Source organism: Mus musculus, chromosome 12, assembly GCF_000001635.26.
Source record: "Mus musculus strain C57BL/6J chromosome 12, GRCm38.p6 C57BL/6J".
NCBI classification, from domain to species: domain Eukaryota; kingdom Metazoa; phylum Chordata; class Mammalia; order Rodentia; family Muridae; genus Mus; species Mus musculus.
The window spans coordinates 76890532-76911578 of NC_000078.6; the positions used below are offsets into that span (position 1 = coordinate 76890532).

At 47.5% G+C, this 21047-nt stretch overlaps 1 protein-coding gene and 1 long non-coding RNA gene across 4 annotated transcripts in view; one reads left to right on the top strand and one right to left on the bottom strand.

The window, feature by feature from the left end:
* Nucleotides 1-21047, top strand: part of Fntb (farnesyltransferase, CAAX box, beta) — an 84013-nt gene that overhangs the window by 53132 nt on the left and 9834 nt on the right. For 2 of the 3 annotated variants that reach the window (NM_145927.2, XM_006515404.3), the window contains 3 exons: nucleotides 6796-6882; nucleotides 16414-16543; nucleotides 19680-19812. In NM_145927.2, coding sequence (NP_666039.1) covers nucleotides 6796-6882; nucleotides 16414-16543; nucleotides 19680-19812 — 350 coding nt within the window. The remainder of the gene's footprint in view (nucleotides 1-6795; nucleotides 6883-16413; nucleotides 16544-19679; nucleotides 19813-21047) is intronic. The other variant, XR_001780410.2, reaches the window with a different exon arrangement.
* Nucleotides 5033-19748, bottom strand: Gm46358. Its single transcript, XR_001780630.2, has 2 exons — nucleotides 19659-19748; nucleotides 5033-6918 (listed from the first exon to the last, which is right to left on the bottom strand). It is a non-coding gene; the product is annotated as a predicted gene, 46358 (long non-coding RNA).

A 21047-nucleotide genomic window follows, 5' to 3' on the forward strand; every position in this document is an offset into this window, starting at 1 on the left:
GCTCGTGTTCGTATATGCTAGACAAATGCAGGGAAACGTCTCCAGTCAGTTCTGTGTGTGTTCCATTAAGGGGCACCAGGCCATCCTCCTCCCCTGCTGTGGTCCTGGGACAGATCTGCCAACGAGCCTACAGTTGTCATTTGCACGACAGTCTTCCCATTGTGTCTGGCTGCTAGAACATGACTTCCGTAGTTTTTCACTCCGCATTTCTGTTTTTCCTTTGCCTAGAAGCAGCAGCCCAGTGCTGAGGAGAGAAAGTCAAAGCCAGAGACAGTTTATCACTTTGAGAGCAGCCTATTCTGGTGCCTGATCAGACAGAGATGGGCTCTCGATCCTGGGGGCCTACAACAACTCCTGGTAGCTCCTAAGAGTGCCTTACTCAGGTGTTGATAGCTTCTGGGTACCTCAGACACCAGCGATGAACAGCGAAGGTAGGAGCCACTGTCCACTGGACCTGGCCTGTAACCTTAGCCGTCCACTCAGAAGACTGAGCAGGATTATAAATTAAAGGCCAGCCTAGCAACCGTGAGATCCTGTCTCAAAGTAAAACGCAAAATGGAAGTTTGACACGCAGCTCTAACTTAGAGCATTTACTCGTTTATCTAGGACACCGGATTCAATCCCTAGTACTGGAAAAACAAACAAAAAGGGGGCCATTATTTATTCAATTTCATTTATTCATTTATTCGTGAATTAACTATGACATTTGTAGTGTTCTCTGGGGAGAGAGGAGAGACAAGTGACAGAGCAGGATGTGTTCAAGGATGAGCAGTTAGCTGACAGCTACTGAGCTGTAGGAGGCCTGTGGGAGCCAGGGAACAATGAGCTGGGACAGGCTGGGGACCGATTGAGGAGGCTCTGAGCTCTCATTACAGAGGCTGGCAAATAAATTCATACGGATTTTAAGTAGGCAGTGATATGAGCTGACCTGTACTCTCCTAGTTCTCTGGTTGCAGTGAATCAATTGTGGTGTTCCAGACATGTCCTCTGGTTTCTGGACTGGAAGGAGGAGGGGGCAAACAGAAGGTTGATCCAGTTGGATGACAATGGCTTGGGTTTGGGTGACAGTGGTAAAGAGAAGATCAAAGCAGACAAGCCTGAGAGCCATGGTGCTGGGTATGGGGACAGAAAGAAGCCACATAGAAAGTTGTACCTGGTTCCCTCTCCAGCTCTGTGTGTGATCTGGGACTTGTGGTTTGGGTGTCTGTTGTCTGACTTTTCTTGGGAGTCTATTTCTGTCCATCTCAGATAGAGAGGACATCAAGAGGTCAAAGAAAATTTCATGCAGGTCCTGCTTGGTGAACCATCAAATGCGCTGGAGTTGTTCAGAGAATATGGGAGACATGGGCAGCTGCATCACCAGGCGTGTGATGGTCACAAAAGCTGCGCGGTTGGAGTTCCTGTCCCCAGCCAATCTTGTACATCCTGTGTTCTCTAAAGCCACAGGTAGCAGAATCGGGCAGGAAGGAGTGAGAGGCTGGAGTCTTGCTGAAGAGCTAAACACCCTCCTCTCCCCTTTCTGAGTGTCACGTAGGTAATCAAGATTTCAAGATGGCAACAGTCATGTCGTGCCTAGGAAGACAGAATTCCACAACACTCCACCCCTTCTCCTGAGTTTTGTATTCTTATATTCTCTTCTGCAGTGATTCCTGAACCCTGGAATTATATGGATGGATAGTTATTTGCTGAGCACTGGGTCGCTGTATCTTAGCAGCAATACAGAGCACAGCAAGGCCGGCCAGTGGTGGCGCACGCCTTTAATCCCAGCACTGGGGAGGCAGAGGCAGGTGGATTTATGAGTTCAAGGCCAGCCTGATCTACAAAGTGAGTTCCAGGACAGCCAGGGCTATACAGAGAGACCCTGTCTGGAAAAAACAAAAACAGAGCACAGCAAGATGTTTTCAACAATTTGACCAATTATGAGTCTCTCAGGTAACTTGTTTAGACAAATGTGTAGGAGGTAAACTGCTAACAGGTAATGATACACTATCTAACAAAACAGTAGCAGTAGCCTTCCTGCCTGCACAGGGTTTTTTGCCCTGTTTTACAATACCATACATAGTTTCCCTCCATTGACAAGTTGTTGGTTGTACCCAAAACAGATGTGCCATTGCTTCACCAGCAGGCACATTGTGCCTGTTATGTTCATGACATTAACACAGAGTGCACAGCCAAGCCGGCCTGTTGGTGACAGTTTTCTCTCAGCAGCCAGCATAGTGTTTTGTGGCACCACGAAAAGCAGCCAGTGAGCTTCTAGTTCAATCCCAGCTTGATTCCTTCGTGTTCTGCAAGCCGAGCATACAGTATTTCAGCAATAGGATCTTACCATTGAGTCACGTACCATTATTATGGAGCCAATAGCAATATAGCCTGTGTAGTGGAACTTTAGGGGTCGCCCTTGCCAGTAACAGAGGGAGATACCCCCACACCCAGGATACACTCTTTACCTTCTGTTTCTCTGTTCTTTTAGGTGCTTTTCCAAATCTGTAGAGCGTCTAGAGGTTAACATTGTATCCTGTAACATTGTGAAATGTAGAGCGTCTAGAGGTTAACATTGTATCCTGTAACATTGTGAAATGTAGAGCGTCTAGAGGTTAACATTGTATCCTGTAACATTGTGAAATGTAGAGCGTCTAGAGGTTAACATTGTATCCTGTAACATTGTGAAAAGGAACTTTTTTCACAAAGTGGGGACAGGAGCTCCAAATGCCTACCACCGGCAGCTATTCCAAGCAAGTGAGAATAGGTTTTAGGATTTAGTGGCTAGGGAAATATTTTTTAAAACTCTTAGTGAGATTCAGAAGATCCCATTGCTTTGTTTGTTTGAGACAGGGTTCTCTCTGTAGCCGTGGCTCTCCTGGAACTCACGCTGTAGAGCAGGCTGGCCTCGAGCCTGCCTCCGCCTCCCAGAGTGCTGGGGTTAAAGGCGTGTCTGACTTTGATCCCCTTGCTTTTATAAGTAGTTTCTTCCAAAGAGCAATGTTGGATGCAGCAGTGCATGTGGGAGGCGCGGCCTTATTTAGCTCACTGTGTCCACAGTCATTGTCCATGAGCCAACTTACTTCCTCGTCTTGGGGTACTGCCATAGGTCACGTGCACGCCTACCCATGCCTGGTGGGCCTGATAGAGCCACCTTGTGCTGTACTGCCCAGCCTGGGACCAAGAGGTAGCAGTCCTGTACTCTTGGTTACCACGCCTGCTTCTTGACTGGGCTTCCTGGGTTTGGCAAGCTCCAGGCCAGCACTGATCCTACCGCCTCGCCATCATCAGGCACAGCTGGCTGTTCCAAGTGTCCTGGGTTGGGTAGAGAATCTCTACTCCCAGTATATTTTCCAGGGAAAAATGTAGAGAGCATAGTGGGGGATAATTGTCCACCCCAGCAAGAGTTTTACTTATACCCCTTTGTCTTTGTATCAGTCCGCTGATGGTCATTGTTCTTGGTGACCCTCGGGGCAGCCGGGAACTAAGGCAGCTCGTAGTTCTGGCATCTCTGCACATTAGAAGAACACCGGTAATTCCTCACATCACAGGGCGCTTAGTTGCCCTGCAAGGCCCTTGTGTATGAGCAGCATTGGCCACCTTGTTAGGGAAGTGGCTGTGGCAGTTCTCACCCTCAAGGCTCCTTCCCCCACAGCATTGGGCACCACTGTCCTCTTCCACTTTAGGGAATGGTTCCTCATGTTGTGGTGACCCCCCAACCTTAACATTATTTTTGTTGCTTCTTCATAACCATGATTTTGCTGCTGTTATGAATTGTAATGCAAATCATCTGTGTTTTCTGATGATCTTAGGTGAGCTCTGTGAAAGGGTTGTTGGACCCCAAGGAGGTCTCGACCTACAGGTTGAGAAACACTATACTAGAAGCTCATAATGTATTTGACTTTCTGTCAGCTTTTTTACGAATTCCATGTGAACACAGATTTTTGCCTCATTTGCTTTCAAGTGACCCGGACACGAACAGGCCGTTTTATCTGGTTTTTCTTTTTCAAACCTCCTCTTGATGGCTTTAGCCCTTTACAAACCAGATGGACATGCCAGTCTAAATTACCCAGGTCCACCAGCACCTCTCCTTCCTCACAGAGATCATTACACAGCGTGGTCACTGGCAAACCTCAAAAGACCCATAACCCAGTCCCAAGGCGCCCACTGCTTTAATGTCCTTCTTAGCTCCCTGCTGAACACACAGAACTCTCACCTGCTCCTCTCCCAGGCCTCCTTCCCTTGCTATCGTTTCTACCTCGTTTCCCTGTTTGATTTTTCCCACGCGTTCCAGACTCTTGGATTGCAGAGGGTTATTTGTACAGATCCAATTTACACTTTCCCATTGTTTGCTCCAGCCCTAAGCAGTGGCAAGCCAGCACCTCTCCCTCTTGTCTTTATCTAGGCTAGGGCATCCTGCTGGAAGGCTAACATGGAGTACAACACCCACATGCCCCATCCCACTCTAACTCCTCCCTCCCGTGAGCAGATTCCATCCTCCGGGCAGACAGCTCAGTTTCTGCTGCTTGTCTCATCGGCCACAGTCTTGGTTTTCTTGGCTGTCCTATTCCATCCGTACATGGAGGCGTCAGGGATGGTGATTTATTCTTGGGTCCATCAACCATCTGAGGGTGTCTCTAATACAGACATCAAGAAGCCTGTCACCCTGTGTCACATCAAGGAGTAGAGAGGAGGACAGTTGCCCTGGGATCTCCCCTGCAGACTTTGGGTTAGACAGCTCAGCTTCTGTTTCATGTCTTACATCATTATTGGGGAGGCTTCACTTGCTGTTCCAGCATGGAGACATGCTTATCCAGACCACATGGGGAAAGAAGGCCACATTGGAGCGCCCCCTGGATGCTCTTCCCTCAGATGGCTCAGCCTCAGTTGCTAGCCCATCTCCTTTAGCAGAGGCCATGTAACTGTACTGCCCTCAACTCATCTCTGGTTCCATTCATCCCCTGCCCGGCCACTAGTTGCTGATTGTCTTGTCCTAGGAGGCGAATTTCTGTTCACCCTCAGTAGATTGGAAAATAACAGGCCAAAGAAACAGTTTAGTCATGATAGCTGCTTTATTCAGATCCTCACCCCAAGCAATCTTCTACCTCCTACATACTCTCTAGCACCTAAGACCACGTACAGCTCAGGTCAGGATTACATACACCTAGTGGGGAAGCAGGTTTCAGAAAAGAAGTGGCCAGTGTCTCCAATAAGGGTCTGATGCCCCGCCCCCACCCTCCTCCTACACAGGAATATTAATAGACACTATCTTGTGAGGATCTATTGAAGTCATCACAACTGCTCTGATTTCAAGACTGTAGCAGCCACGTCACACCCTGGAGGACAGAATTCCACAACTGCCTCCCCTGTCAGTTCTGATGAAAGGCAGACTGCATTACAGGCCCCCTCCCTACCTCATTAGGATTCAAGAGCCTCCGAAAACAGTGCTGGGCCTTTGTGAGCAGCTCAAGGCCTGGAGGAAATTAGATCATACCTTCAAAGTTAGCATATGGTAAACGACAGCATTTGGCCCTCGGCACACTTGACTCTCTCTTGTGCACTCAGGATGCCTGCTGGCGCAGCTCAACCTCTGCTGTGCCTTTGGCCAGTGGAAGCCTGGCCGGTCATAAATGCTGATAGGACATTCAAGCCCGTGGCTTCTGCAGAGATTTCTATAGAATGCCTCAGTAAGGTTGGCTTCATGTTAAGTCTATACATAGAATAAGATGGGAGCCAAGCTTTCTTTTCCTTCCCTCTCCTGTTCCTTCTGAGCTCTTAGAGTCAGGATTTGTAAGTAGAATTCAAAGAAATAATTTTTGACTTTCCATGGTGGGTATTGGAAAAGACTGTATGAATGGGTTCCATGACAGGTGGAGAAGATGAATGTCCTGAGACTTATGACTGAACGAATAGAATGACAAGAGTATCTCAAATCATATTTTATTTTATTTTATTTGCTCATTTTCAGATAGCTGGAAATAGAGCTTAGTGGAAGAGAATGCTCATGGCGTGTGCACAGCCCTGAGTTAGATCCCCAGAACTACCCTGCCTTCCGGAAAGACAGGGCTACCTTCTTATGTTTTCCGTTTGAAACAGTATCTCATGTATCTCAAGTTGAGAATAACCTTGAACTTGCCATCCCCCTGCCTCTGCCTCTTGAGTGTTGAGATTAGGGCATACATTACCATGACCAGTTTTGCACAACTAGGGCTTTGTGCGTGCTTGGTAAGCACTTTACCAACTGAGCCATATCCAAAGCACTGTTCCTACTTTTTTTTTTTTTTTTTTTTTTTTTTTTTTTTGCTGAAAGGTGTGTTTCTGCGTATCTGATGACAACACTTGAAATCAGAGCTCTTTTCTCTAGAGGCATAAGGATGTACCAATTCCTGTCTCTCTTGTGTGGCTTGAGCAGCTAGTAGAGTGTGGTGGCCTGCTTCGGAGTGAGTTCAGACAGAGGTCCTGAGTCCGTAGCAGTGAGACATCCGAACGAACCTCATCAACACCAGATGAGATGTGGGAACCGTTGGTAGGTCTTTGGAAAAAGGGCTCAATCTATTTTTGAGATGAATTGATATGACCATCAATTCTGAGGCTGTAGTATGCCTGTGCGGAGACAGAGAATGCCATGTTCCTTCACTGAAGCCGTGTCGTGAGCAACTCCATCCAGACAGAATGTCACACCTCTCGGAGACCCAAGAAGAACAGCTGTGTGCCAAGAATGAGATGTGACTGCAGTAATGTACCCAGGCATTTTTCTGGGCCTCGTTCTGGCTTTTCCTTGGAGCCTAATGTGTTTCCCTGTTTCCGTCTTTGCAGGAGTGCATACTGTGCTGCCTCGGTAGCCTCTCTCACCAACATCATCACTCCAGACCTCTTTGAAGGCACGGCCGAATGGATAGCCAGGTGGGAGAAGTCACATGGTCCCCAGTCCCCAGAGAGCTAGCAGTCAAGAAACATAAAAAACTTGAAAGCCCAGAAGGGAATATAAAATTATAAGAGCTGTCTTAGGAGTTAGTTCTGTGCCCTTTATAAGTACCTGGGATTATTTTTAGACTTCCATTAATGCTATATTATAGTTTATATTGGCACAGATCAAAACCTTTGGTGAGTAGCCTTGGTGAGAGTATGTCTAAATTGATTAAAGCAGTTTGGCAATATCTCAAAACAGCCTTGCTTAGAAAACCCAGAAACTTCACTCCTACAGAAACTCACCCACGTGCATGAAAGAGACAAAGACTCATTTATAAGAACAAAACACTGGAAACAGGACTGGGTGTGGTGGCCCTCGGTACCCACAAGGTGATCACAGCATTCAGAAGGCCTTCTTTAGCCCCATCCTGAGTTTCAGGCTAGCCTGGGCTGTAAGAGAGCCTTTTTAAAATAGAAAACAGAAAACAAAAGGCACGTGTTTGTGTGTGTATATGTGTGAGTGAGTGTGTATTTATGTGGGGGTGTGTATGTGTGTGTGAGTATGTGTGTATTTGTGTGTGTGTGTGTATGTGTGTGTGTGTGTGTGTATTTGTGTGTGTGGGTGTATGTATGTGTGTCTATTTGTGTGGGGGTGTGTATTTGTGTGTGTGTGAGTGTATTTGTGTGTATGTGAGTGTGTATTTGTGTGGGGGTGTGTATGTGTGTGTGTGAGTGTATTTGTGTGGGGTGTGTATGTGTGTGTGAGTGTGTGTATATTTGTGGGGGGGTGTATGTATGTGTGAGTGTGTTTGTGTGTGTATATTTGTTTGGGGGTGTGTATTTGTGTGTGGTGTATATGTGTGTATTTGTGGGTGTGTTCTGGGTCACACCCCCACCTCCACCCCTGCTTCAGATCTAGACAGACTGCTCTCAGCTTGATACACAGCAGGCATCTACAAGCTTCCTTCCAGCATGAAATTCACTTCATTTTTCTGCTTTGTTGGAGCCCTGTTTTCTTATTATTCATTTTAATAAAGCATAATACTCCCAAAGTTCTTAGAAAAGGACACCTAGGAAATGTATTTTTAAGACCCTGCATGCATCTTTATTTGCAAGCCTGCTTGGTGGTCTGTCTGGTTGGAGATTAATAATTTGGCAGTGGTGTAGACTGATTTGTCTGTAAGCATTGCTTCGTTGTCTTCTGACTTTCCATGTCCTCATCAGTGGATCTGATTTCCACACTAACTAACAGTCTTTGAGGACACAGTAGAGAGATGGTGGTGCTTTGAGACTGAAACTGGGCATTCCCTGGATTTGGCTCTTCTTAGTGCTTTGTTTCTCAGTTGAGAGATCCCATCTTTTTATTCCTTCCCAGTATGCTCTTCTTCACTTCTGTGGCAAACACGTAATTATATCTGCGTACAAACCCTTGGGGAGCCAGTGCAGAAGCGCGTGCTGGTCCCTACTGCTCCAGAGCAAAAGGCAGAAAGATCCATTGAATCCAGGAATTCAAGACCAACAAGTCTGGGCAATATAGTGAAGCCCTGTCTCAAAAGGGTGGTGTGTATGTGGTTCAGTTATTAAGCACACTGCCTGTTCTTCCAGCGGTCCAGGGTTCAATTCCCAGCAACCTCATAGTGGCTCACAGCTGTATGTAACTTGATTTCTGGGAGATCTAATACCCTCTAAAGGCCTCCATGGGCATGTGGTAGTACAGGTATGCATGTTAGGCAAACACACATACATGTAGAATAAAATAATCAAATAAAAAATTTAAAACCCACGTGTAGGTCTTTTCAGCCTGTGAGTATCTTGAAATAGACCTGTCTCATTTTCCTGGGTATTGGTGAATTGAATGGCTTTAGATGGTGTCCTAGACATGGTGGCTGGTGTATTGTCGTGAATGGATTCTGTTAGATGGCTTCAAAGGATGTTTTTGTTTTTAGCAGACAAGCCACTTAGTCAGATTCCCACTGTAAACTTCAAACAGTGCTCTGCCCTGCCGTGGGTGGCAGCTCAGATCTCAGATCGGTTTTGATTCCAAGCTGCTCGGTTTGCCCAGTGTATGTACTTTCAACGGAGAAACTTGAGCTCAATTGGGGTTTTTCCATCTCTGACTCTTCCTGGCTTGTCCTCACTTTCTAGTAGCCTGTTTTTTCCTGCTAAAGATGGTGGCTTTCTATTAGATTTAGTTGCCCTGCCCTGCCCTAAGACCCAGGCTGCCACTGCCACCACTAGGGTACTAAGGTCATCCCCTGGGCAAACCAGAAGGAAAAAAGAAGAGAAAGACAGGGTTGTATAGAAGGGGAGCAGCGCTCTGCAGTTGTTGGCTCTCAGTTTTAATGCCACGTTGCACTCCCTGTGCCTTTCCTTAGTCGGCCAGGCCTTGGAGATGTTCTGCACTGCGTAGGAGTGTCCAGCCCAGTCTTCAGGTGGACTTATTGCCAGGACACTCACGGAACATGGGGATCTGACTGAGCCAGTCTATTTATCACTAGCTTTGTGCCTTGGACACATCATTTCATTTCTTTGTGTAGAATGATGGGATGTTAAATTGTATACACATCTGGAACACACCAGATTCAAGCGAGTTAGCCTGTGGTGGTAACTGTAGTGCCTGCCTGCCACCGTGCCAGGCCATCAGGACACCCAGTCGAGAACCTTTGTTGGTGCTGTGTGGAAACATCCTGATGGTGAATCTTGGTGTGGATCAATTTCCCTGTGTGGTAGGCACTCAGCAGGACTCTCATTTGCAAGCACACATTTCAGGACCAAGAAATCACCTTGCAGTATTTTTTTTAGCAACTTCTTTATTTTTGAAACAAGGTATCAGTGTGATCCCAAGGCTGACCAGTACTGTCGGCCATCTTGCCTTAGTTTCCTGAGTGCTAGGATTATAGGCATATGTCAGCATAACACGGCTGCTTTCCCAGCATCTTTTACACAAGTATTAACCTCATCTTAAAAGACTTTTATCAAATTTGTTCTTAGACAGTTTGTACATATTTATAGTGCATTCTGACTACTGTCACCCGCCCTCTTCTATCCCCCCCACCTCTCTTATCTCCACCCCTCTCCTATTCCCCACCTTCTCTCCAAGTCCCTTTCCCACATTGATGTCTTTTTTGTTTTGTGACTCGGTGAGTTTTCCCAGGGTCGTCTGTGTGACCACAGCTTTGGGGATATCCACTGGGCTCCTCAATAGGTACAGAATCCATCAGTAACCACTAGTTCAGTTGGGAGGGGTAGGGCCTGGTAAGCTCCTCCCTGAGCCGAGCCATGACATAGCATTGCCCAGTCCTGGGCAGGTCCTGTGAGATCGTGACTGCAATGGCTGTGCCTGCCTCTCAGCCGCCCTCAGAGGGTCTCTGAGCTGTAGAGGGGCAGCATCAATGTCCTATCAAAGAAAGAGTGCCCCACACGTATTCCCAGCACCTTGGCCAGCCGTACATGTCTGCATTCACCACCACTAACCAAGACCTTTTGTTTTGTTTTTTTTTTTTGGTTTTTCGAGACAGGGTTTCTCTGTGTAGTCCTGGCTGTCCTGGAACTCACTTTATAGACCAGGCTGGCCTCGAACTCAGAAATCTGCCTGCCTCTGCCTCCTGAGTGCTGGGATTAAAGGTGTGTGCCACCACGCCCGGCTGACCTAATGGCTTTTAAAGCCCAGTGGGGGTCTGTTCTCTATCTTAACTTTTCTTGTGTTTTCCAAGAGCTTGCCTAACCATTTACCCTTTCATCCTTCTGCTGTTTTATTCTCCAGTTTTATTTTTAATTTTCCAGAGTTTGGTTTTTCCCCCTGAATACTTATTTTTTATATTCTCTGCTGCTCCACTTTGTCATCTTTGCTTCCTTCACACAGTATTATCTAAGATACAACTGTAAGGGGCTGCAGAGATGGCTCAATGGCTAAGAGCCCTAGCTGCTCTTCCAGAGGCTATGGGCTCGACCCCAGCACTCACATAGCAGCTCACAACCTTCTATAATTCCAGTTCCAGGGGATCTGACTCCCTTTTCTGGCCTCCACAGGGACTGCACATGGTATACAAGCAAACATGCAGGCAAAACATCCATACACAAAAAATAAATAAAACTTCAAAATAAGATAAGATGCAACTTTAAGCAGTTTTCTTCTGGGCCCAGCTTGTCTCCTCCCCATTGCCTTTGAGGCTGGGTCTCTCTTCCATATGGAGATGCGCCCCCTGCATCTGGTGCTTAGCAACCCTATTCATGCTGTGTCTGATACTGAAAGGCTGACAGAGCCTGCACCCAGGCTGAGTTAAGACCTAGCTGGTTTTCAGGGAATTCAGTATCTCTGAGGGCTTTGTTCTTGAGCTTTCAAATTCCTGCCTAGGGTGTGAACCTTGCAGGCTTCTTATGAATTACAAGTAGGGAAAAGGTGAGGTGTTTGGGCCCTGAGGTGGCCTCCCACTGATCCCTTCTTTCTGCTGTGGAAGCTGGGATTCAGCACCCTCCTCCCTTTTGGTAGAAGCATGGATTTTAGAGATAGATAGACAGACAGACAGACAGACAGGGAGAGACAGAGGGAGACATAGAGGCAGAGGAAGGGAGAGGAGAAAGAAGAGAAACAGAGAAGAAAGAGGGAGAGAGAGTGGAGACTGGGCCTGGCATGGGGTTTTGAAACCTCAAAGCTCATCCCCTGTGACACACCCACTCCAACAAGGGCACACCTCCTAATCCTCAAATAGTGCCACGCCCTGGGACTAAACATTCAAGCATTTGAGTTTATAGGGGCCATTCTTACTTAAACCATCATAAAAATCAAGCATGTTCCTGCTTTTGGCTGCTGCTGCTTCTCTGCCACCAGCCCAGAACGGAGGTAGGTTTCTCTAACCAGCTGGTTAGGTGCTGTTAGCCTCTCTACTTGTCAGTCAGCTTTTAGGATTTCGCTATTGCTAGCCTGTGCTCATGTCATCTCCTGCTGTCTTTATCCTGGCTGTTTATGCATTTAAATCCTCTTACTTCTGTTTTATTGGGCTATTGCATTCAGTTCTTTGTGTTGTCCATTATTTGTGTTTGTGGGTGTGGGTGTGTGGAAGACAGGGTCTTTGGCAGCTCAGGCTGGGTTTGAATTTGCTATATAGTTGAGGCTGGCATGAACTCTGATTTTCTTCCATCTATCAGTGCTGAGATTACAGGCATGCGCCACCATGGTCATTTCCTAAGAGTCTTATTAGCTGAAGAAAAGCAAGGCGCAGAGAGGGTATATCATATGCTCCTGTTTGTATAAAACCACGGGAAGGAAAGCAGAATATATGTCTTTAGTATATGTGTGTGGTGTGTGTGCATGTAGTGTATGTGTGTACCATGTATGTACTGTATGTATATATGTATGTGTATATAGTGTATATAGTGTGTGGAGTATGTGTGTGTAGTATGTGTGATGTGTGTGTGAACGAGACACAGAGGAGACAGACTGAGGCACAGAGACTGATAGGTCTCTGCTGGTCATGGGAACTAGGGGTTGAGAATGGGCAAGAAGTTTCTTTGCAGTGTGTATTCTTTCACACTCTTAGGAGTATAAACTGTTTTACTATTACCTTTTGCAGCCGAAGCAAAGATTAGTTTAGCAGAGAAAGGAACTTGATCTCCCTTGCAAACTTGTCACTCGCCTTACTTTTCAGATACGAGTGCTTTCTCTAGTCCAAGTAGCCAAGTGCACTGGCAATCTAAAGTGAGGTTCGTGTTTGGGTGGTGATGGAGGTTGAGGGACAGACAGACAAGAGCAGTCTGCTCTGAGCATGTAGCTGGTTTCCCTGAGCCTGAGTTATCTCAGAAGAAAGCCTGTGGGCTCTCCAGACTTCAGGCCTCTCTGGGGAGGGGTTTGGGGGTCCTGTCAGCTCCTGGATGAAGGCCTGTTCACCTGTGCTGTTCCACTGTGGCAGAGGAGAAGAGTGACTTTAGGAAATGCATCGTGATAGTGTCACTTAAAAATACATTTAAAATTCAGGGCTAGGGAGAGGGCTAGTGGTAGAGTACTTGGCTTGCATGAGTGGGGCCGCTGATTCAATGCCAGCACACATCCAGGTGCTGCACACATGCACACACACAGACCTCAAAATGACTTCATAGGGGGCTAGAGAAATGGCTCAGCGGTTAAGAGCACCGACTGCTCTTCCAAAGGTCCTGAGTTCAAATCCCAGCAACCACATGGTGGCTCACAACCATCTGTAATGGGATCTGATGCCCTCTTCTGGAGTGTCTGAAGCTACAGTGTACTTACATATAATAAATAAATCTTTAAAAAAAATGACTTCATAGATAAAACATGCTTGTTATAGGGAGGCAAAGAAGAAAATCTGACTTCCTTATAATCTACCACCATGATACCAGCTCTCCGAGTTTCATTCGCTAGTGTTGTGATAAAATATCCTTATAGAAATCAGTGCGTGGGGGGTTGCTTTACTTCAAGAGTCTAGGATACATCACAGAACAGAAGTAAGTAGAGGGAACAGGAACTTGCTAGGCCGGAGCAGAGAGAAATGAGTGCGCTCTTGCTTACTAGTGCTCAGCCCTCTTTCCACTCTTACACAGTTCAGGACCTAACGCAGGATATGGCACTGCCCATATCAGTTAACGCAATCAAGGCAGTCTCCCTCAGACATGCGAGCGGCTGGGGGGGGGCAACCTCCTCTAGACACCCTTCACTCACACTATTCTCTCCAGTGAGTCCACACTGTGTCAAGTTGACAGTTAAAAGTGACCATTATAAATTTTTGGTTGTTGATTTTGTTTCTTGAGACAGGGTCTCACTATGTAACCCTGGCTGACCTGGAACTCACAAAGATCCACCTGCCTCTGCTTCCCAAGTACTGGGACTAACAGCATGTACAACATGCCCAGCCTCAGACTTTTTTTTTTTTTTTTTTTTTTTTGGTTTTTCGTGACAGGGTTTCTCTGTATAGCCCTGGCTGTCCTGGAACTCACTTTGTAAACCAGGCTGGCCTCGAACTCAGAAATCCACCTGCCTCTGCCTCCCCAGTGCTGGGATTAAAGGCGTGCGCCACCACACCCGACCTTTTTTTTTTTTTAATGTATATTCTTCCAGAGTTCTGGAAAGTCAGCCATACAGTACACTGTTGTTTTCTAGCATTCATGTAATACCTGAAACATTTTCATAACTCCGTAGCACTACTTAATGAGCAGGTGATGGTCTGTTGTAAGATGCAGCATGTTTATATCTCAGCCTCTGCTCACACACATCTGAATTTTTAAGTTGGCCTGACACTCTGCTCTCAAATATGGGGTTGTAGCAAACATGTAAGGTCAGTTCTTAGAAGTGGCCCTGTCCTGCTGACCCACAGGTGATGCATGGGCTGGGGAGGTGGCAGGAGACCCAGCACTTGCTGTGCAAGCGTGAGGACCAGAGTTCAGCTCCTCAGAGCCATGTAAACTCTGGGCAGTCATGGCGGCTGCCTGGAATCCCAGCACTTGGGTGACAGAAACAGAACATATCCTGGGCAAGCCTGCCCCCTAGACTAGCTAGAAGCAGCAAGCTGCAGGTTCAACAAGAAACTACCTCTGACTGGGTAGTGGTGGCGCACACTTTTAATCCCAGTACTCAGCAGGCAGAGGCAGAGGATCTCTGTGAGTTCGAAGCCAGCCTGGTCTACAGATCAAATTCTTGGACAGCCAGGGTTACACAGAAAAATTCTGTCTTGAATACCACCCCTCGCCTATCCCCCCAAAAAAGAAAGAAACTACTTCAATGAATAAAGTAGAGTCTCATATGCAGCTCTCGATGGACTGAAACTTGCTGTGTAGACCAGGCTGGCCTGTAGCTTAGAGATTAGTCCTAGGTACTAGACTAAAACATCAGATAGTTTAAGTATATGGAAAATTCTAAAATTTAAAAACAAAGTTTATTTTTTTAAAGATTTATTTATTATTATATCTAAGTACACTGTAGCTGTCTTCAGACACACTAGAAGAGGGCATCAGATCTCATTATGGATAGTTGTGAACCACCATGTGGTTGCTGGGATTTGAACTCAGGAGCAGTCAGTTCGCTTAACCACTGAGCCATCTCTCCAGTCCTCACAAAGTTTATTTTTGAGCAGTTACAAGCTGGGCACAATCTTATACTTAGGGGGTTTATCGTTGGTATTGTTTGTTTTTGTTTGAGAGAGGATCTTACTCTGTGGCCCAGGCAGTCCTCCTGCCTCGGCCTTACGAGTTCTGAAATTACAGCCGTGAGCTATCACACCCAGGTAGTTCCAGTCTCTGTGAAGCTGACGTAGGAGGATCACTTGAGCCCACCTGGACAACAGAGTTGCCAACAACATAGCTCAAAGTGTGTGTGTGTTCATTACAGAAGTTTTAAGCCATGCAGCCTGGTAGTGTGGGTTCGTATTCCAGCTATTCCAGAGGCTAAAACAGGAGAATCCCAAATCTAGGTCTTGCCTGGACTATAGAGTGAGTAATGCAAGGCCAGCCTGGGCAGCTTAGGGACCTGACCTACTTCCAAAAGCAAAAAGCAGGCTGAGATGTAGCTCAGTGGTAGAGTCCTTGCCTAGCATGTACAATGCCCTGGTCTAATCTCCAGTACTACAAAAAAACAAAACAAAAACAAAAACAAACCAAACCAAGCCAAACCAAACCAAAAAACCAGCAGACAACCCAGATAGCTGTAGCAGGGTGCCACACATCTGGATCCTAGCACTTGAGTGGCATAGAGGTCAGGCCAGACAGGGGTCCTCTAGGAAATTCAAGACCAGCCTGGCTACATGAAACAAACAGAAACAGGAAACTGGAAATCAGAGGGACGGGTGTGGCCCAGCGTGTGTCAAGTCCTGAGTTTGAGCTCCAGAGCTAGGGTGAAAAGGAAGAAACTAGACAAAAGTGAAAAGGCACTCACCAATAAACTTGTACTTGAAAATAGCCAGAGATAGCAGTTATTTTTCTACTTCATGTTAACTTGCTGACTCTGCTACATATACTACCCTGCAGCTTTTCCCATGAGGATTGACCAGTGCTACTCCATTTCTTATGTGAGTGGACAGTTTCTAAATCTCCAAGGCCTACTGGTTTTGTTTTCTAGGAAAAGGAATCTGCTAACATTAGATAAGGGGCTAGGGAGGTAGTTCAGCCTATAAAGTGCTCTGTGCAAGCAAGAGGACCTGAGCCCAGTACCCATGTGAAAAGCCAGACATACTTGTAATCCCGGCACTGGGGAGGGGGTTTGGGGATCCCTAGGACTCATTGATTCCCCAGGATCTAGTGAGAGACTCTGTCTCAAAAAAAAACCCGTGGCTAGCCCTCCTGAGGAACAGCACCCAAAGCTGACTTCTGACTGCCATATGCACGTGCACACACACACACACACACACACACACACACACACACACACACATGCAGCCAAGGTAATAAATCAGCACAGCTCTATCCATGGTGCTACCATCTTATGCTTTAATCAGAGCCGACTTATTCTCTGCCACCAGAATATGGTCAGGACGCCTGTCCCCGTCCCTGCACTCTCCACATCTGCTTCTTTTGATCTCTTAGGTGCCAGAACTGGGAAGGCGGCATTGGTGGGGTGCCAGGGATGGAAGCCCACGGTGGCTACACCTTCTGTGGCTTGGCTGCGCTGGTTATCCTCAAGAAGGAACGTTCTTTGAACCTGAAGAGCTTGCTAGTGAGTAGCTGTTGCACCACCCTCTCCCCGAGCCTAGGACTGGTGATGTGACTCGATCTCTGGGACCATGGGGAAGTCTGGTGATGGGAAAGGAGGGCTGAGCTCAGGCACTGAGCGCAGATGGAGCCTCAGGTGTGGTTGCTGGTGTCTGCCCAGCCCTGAGTCAGCAGAAGGAGCAAACAGCTGCCCTCGGTCTCAACTCCCTTCTCCTACCTCTCCTCCTGCCTGTTTTGAAGTTTCTGAACAGACCCAGAGTGGACTTGAGTCCTCCACCCACCACCTGGAATGAGCCATTGTACCTTTGCCCCAAGAATAGCAATGGTCCCACAGGATTCACTATTACCATGTGTCTTAGAATCACCTAAGAGAAGAGGCTCTCAGAAGAGCTTTGAAGCATTTAAGAGCCAAGGATTTATTACCTGTGAAAATTCCATATCTGCATTCCAGCAAGTTCCCCAGGCAGAGCTGGGAAAATGCTATTGGGAGGTCTGGACATCTCTTCTAGACCCCCCAAGCTCTTGGCCAGTGCTCAAAAAGCGGTCATGTTAAGGGAAACCTAGGACATACAGAGAGAATATGGTCCCTTTGTCTTTTGGGAGGTATCGCTCCCCTGGCTATCATGAAAGCAAACCAGCTACACTAGACCTTCAGCTCTCTCTGAGAGCGGATGCCAAGCCCTCATTGTTGAGCCGTCCTGAGCCCTCTAGAGTGTTGCTTTTATATTTTGTGGTAGTGTAACAAGCAGCACTGTGCCCTCATTGTGAGAGAAAGCCTCTCACACAGCATGCGCTGTGGAGGTTCTGGAAAACTGATACTGAATGACCAACTTTGAGGGTACATTTTACAATATGATCATCCTTAGGAGATGAAATGTAAAGTCCCGTGTTGTCTCAGCCAGGGTTTCTATTGTTGCAGTGAAAACACCACAGCCAAGAAGCAAGTTAGGGAGGAAATAGTTGATTCAGTTTCCACTTCCACACTGCTGTTCATCACCAAAGGAAGTCAGGACAGGAACTCACACAGGGCAGGAACCTGGAGGCAGGAGCTGATGCAGAGGCCATGGAGGGGAGCTGCTTATTGGCTTGCTTCCCTTGACTTGCTCAGCCTGCCTTCTTATAGAACCCAGTACTACCATCCCAGGGATGGCATTATTCACAACGGGCTGGGCCCTCCTGCCTTGATCACTAATTGAGAAAATGCTTTACAGCTGGATCTCTTGGAGGCATTTCCTCAACTGAGGCTCCTTCCTCTGTGATGACTCCAGCTTGTGTCAAGTTGACACACAAAACCAGCCAGTACACATGCTGTAGGCAAAAAGGAGGAATATACTAGTGCATGCCTAAGTTTAAAATGTCAGTGCTGTAGGCTTGCGCTGCATCTACCTCTTAGCCAAAAATCCCTGACTATTTTCTGATCTGCTTTAGCTGCGCTGTCTCTTTCCCTCCGGAAAGTGGGAATAATAATCCCTATTCCTTAGGGTTAAAGAAGACGACCCATAAAGAGCTTGGTAGACAGAGGGTGCTCCATAAATGCTAGCCCTCCTTCTCCCTGTGACCCCCTTCCCTCTCTTTGCTAGAAACAACCAGTATCTGAGCCGGGCAGTGGTGGTGCACGCCTTTACTCCCAGCACAGACAGGAGGCAGAGGCAGGCAGATCTCTGGGTGGAAGGCCAGCCTGGTCTACAGAGCAAGTTCCAGGACAGCCAGGGCTACACAGAGAAACCCTGTCTCAGAAAAACAAGAGAGAGAGGGGGAGGGAGGAGGTGGCTTTGATTTCCTATATCCAAGGGAAGTGGAACCAACCCCTGGCTTTAGGCACTGGAACAAAAGCATGACTTGAATCTACTCACATTTTGGGGTGAGTCAAAGGTAGAGTTGTTGCCCGTCCCCACCCCCTTTGAGTGTTTAGCTGACTGTCATTAAATAGCAGTTCCTGAAGGTTCATTTAAGACCAGCTTTGGGGGGGAGGGTGTTACTACCTAAACACACAGGTTTCTGTCCGTCTAGGCATCCGAGGCTGACTTGTATTGCCATGACCAGGGGCATACTCTAACTCTATTATATTTGAAGAAGTCCAGGCTTTCCTCTAAAGAGTCCCCTGCATCTGCATTCAGGAACTCAGTCTAGGAGGGCTTCGGGTTCTGGGCATAGGCCCCTTGTTCCTTTTCAGTCCAGTGGTGCAGCTCTGTGGCCTCAGGCTGAGCAGGAAGAGAGAGAGCATTGTATCTGCTCAGCTAGTTGCCCTGCTCATCCCTCCAAGGCTATCTTGTTGGAGTGTGTTTAGAGAATGTGGAGATAAGCCAGGAGCGGTGGTATCAGGTGTGGCCACCGGGTGACAAGTGCCAGTTTATAGCTTCAGCCCAAGATTTCCCTTGTATCACCCCAGGAGAACTGGAGGCTAGACCAGGAAGTAATCATTCGGTAGCAAGGCTCAGTGGCTCTCAGTCCTAGTAGGGACTTGAGTGCACGTCCTCAGGTACCAGGTAAAGGCAGGGCTAGCCTGATGTCATCGGATGAGATCAGCCCAACACTTCCCTCCTCTGCTTTGAACAAACTCCCGTGAGAAGTGATGAAAAGAGACAAGTGCTCCTGCCTGAGTTTTCTGTCCCAAGCTGTGTTTTTAGAGACCTTTGCGGGCCTCTGCACTCAGCACCTGCTTCGATTTGGACCTAGTGGGAACAAGAGAGGGTAATGGGCTATATGTAACAGGGTGCTGGGTGACTATTTGGGGAGGAGAAAAGAACAAACCTGGGGAGGGGGTGACAGGAAATAGCAATGAAGGAGACAAAGAAGATATATCTGTGTGTGTGTGTGTGTGTGTGTGTGTGTGTGTGTGTATATATATATATATATATATATATGTATATAATCTATCACATGTACACACACACACACAGTGTAACAAAGAAGAAACCTTTCACTTTTTATGCTAAGTGAAAAATGGTGGTTGTCTTTTCAGCCCTGAGCAGTGATCACTGCCCGTTGTTTCAAAATGGCCAGGTTTAAATGACAGTTGCCACTGGGGAAGGGGAGGAGAGGAAGGGAAGCCAGAACCCCAGACATTTTCCCACGGAGCGAGTGGCCCTTGTAGCTGTATGTCTTTGGCTCATACCCACCTCTACCGTGTCTTTTCTCAGCAATGGGTGACAAGCCGGCAGATGCGGTTTGAAGGAGGCTTTCAGGGCCGCTGCAACAAGCTGGTGGACGGCTGCTACTCCTTCTGGCAGGCAGGGCTCCTGCCCCTGCTGCACCGAGCCCTCCACGCTCAAGGTGAGTCCACACTGCTACTGGTCTGTCGCTAACCCAGCACTGTTGAAAGGAAACTCTGACTGCCTGGGGTTTTGAGGGCTGGTATGGAGCCTCCCACCCTTGGGGCTCTCGGAGCAGAATACCATCCAGTTCCCATGGTTTCAGATCTCTCCTGCTGGGGCAGGATGACCTTCCCCTGAGCCACTCCCTGTTATCTGAAGGGAGCATCCCCACCCTGCCCCAGCCCCCACAGTGACTGGAGCTGCCATCTCAGCTGGTGTGATGCACAGCCTCCATTGCAGAGCTGAGTTTGGTCACGGCAGAGTGAAACACTCCCTGTACACATAGTCAAAATGTGTACACATAGTCAAAATGGTGCGTTATCCAGGTCTGAAAAGGGGCAGAGGGCCTGGACCTTTGAGAAAAGACCCCCCGCTGTGGCTGAGCATATGTCACCATCAGAAATATGGTTTTTTGGGTCAGTAAGATGGCCCAGCGGATAAAGGCTTCTGCTGGCATGTCTGACAGCCTGGGTTCAGTCTCAGGGACTCACATGGTGGAAATAGAGAACTGACTCCCAAGAGTTGTCTCACCTCCACATGTGATCCCCTCCCACGCAAAACAAATAAATAGAATGTTGCTTGTTTTTTGGGGGTTTTGGTTTTTGTTTTGTTTTGTTTTTTAGAAAATGTTTTGACTGCCACTGCTTGCTTCAGTGGTTTTGTTTCGTTTGGCAGAACTAGGGGGTTGACACTAAGGACCTCATGCATGCAAGACAAGTGTCCTGCCGCTGAGCTGGAGCCCACCCCTAGAAATGTTTCATCTTAAAGTCAGTGAGCTGACGATGACTGTGCTTCGCTGGGCCTCGCTCGGCCGCTAGACTAGAGAAAGCCACATTCGTTCCTAAGGAGACAGCACAAAACATGCAAGGCAGCAACCAAAGCCTCCAACAGCCCTTGTCTCAATACCTACCGGCTGATTCTGTGCTCATTCTTGCCTGTGAGCCCCGGGCTCCCAGGTGGGAGGGGGAGGCATGGCCACCCTGCCGGCTTCCAATCTGTTCCTGCAGGGAGATCCATCCCTTGGTCCAGAGGGAGACTTTCCTGTGGACTCAGCTGGGTGACTAATTGCTCAGATGTAAAAGATGAGATTCCTTCCTGCTACCTCCCACACCTAAGCTGCTTGGCCTAACTCTCTGAACCTAAGCCTTAATTCCTTAATTGCACCGACCTGTCCAGTTGGAGATGCTTCTGATA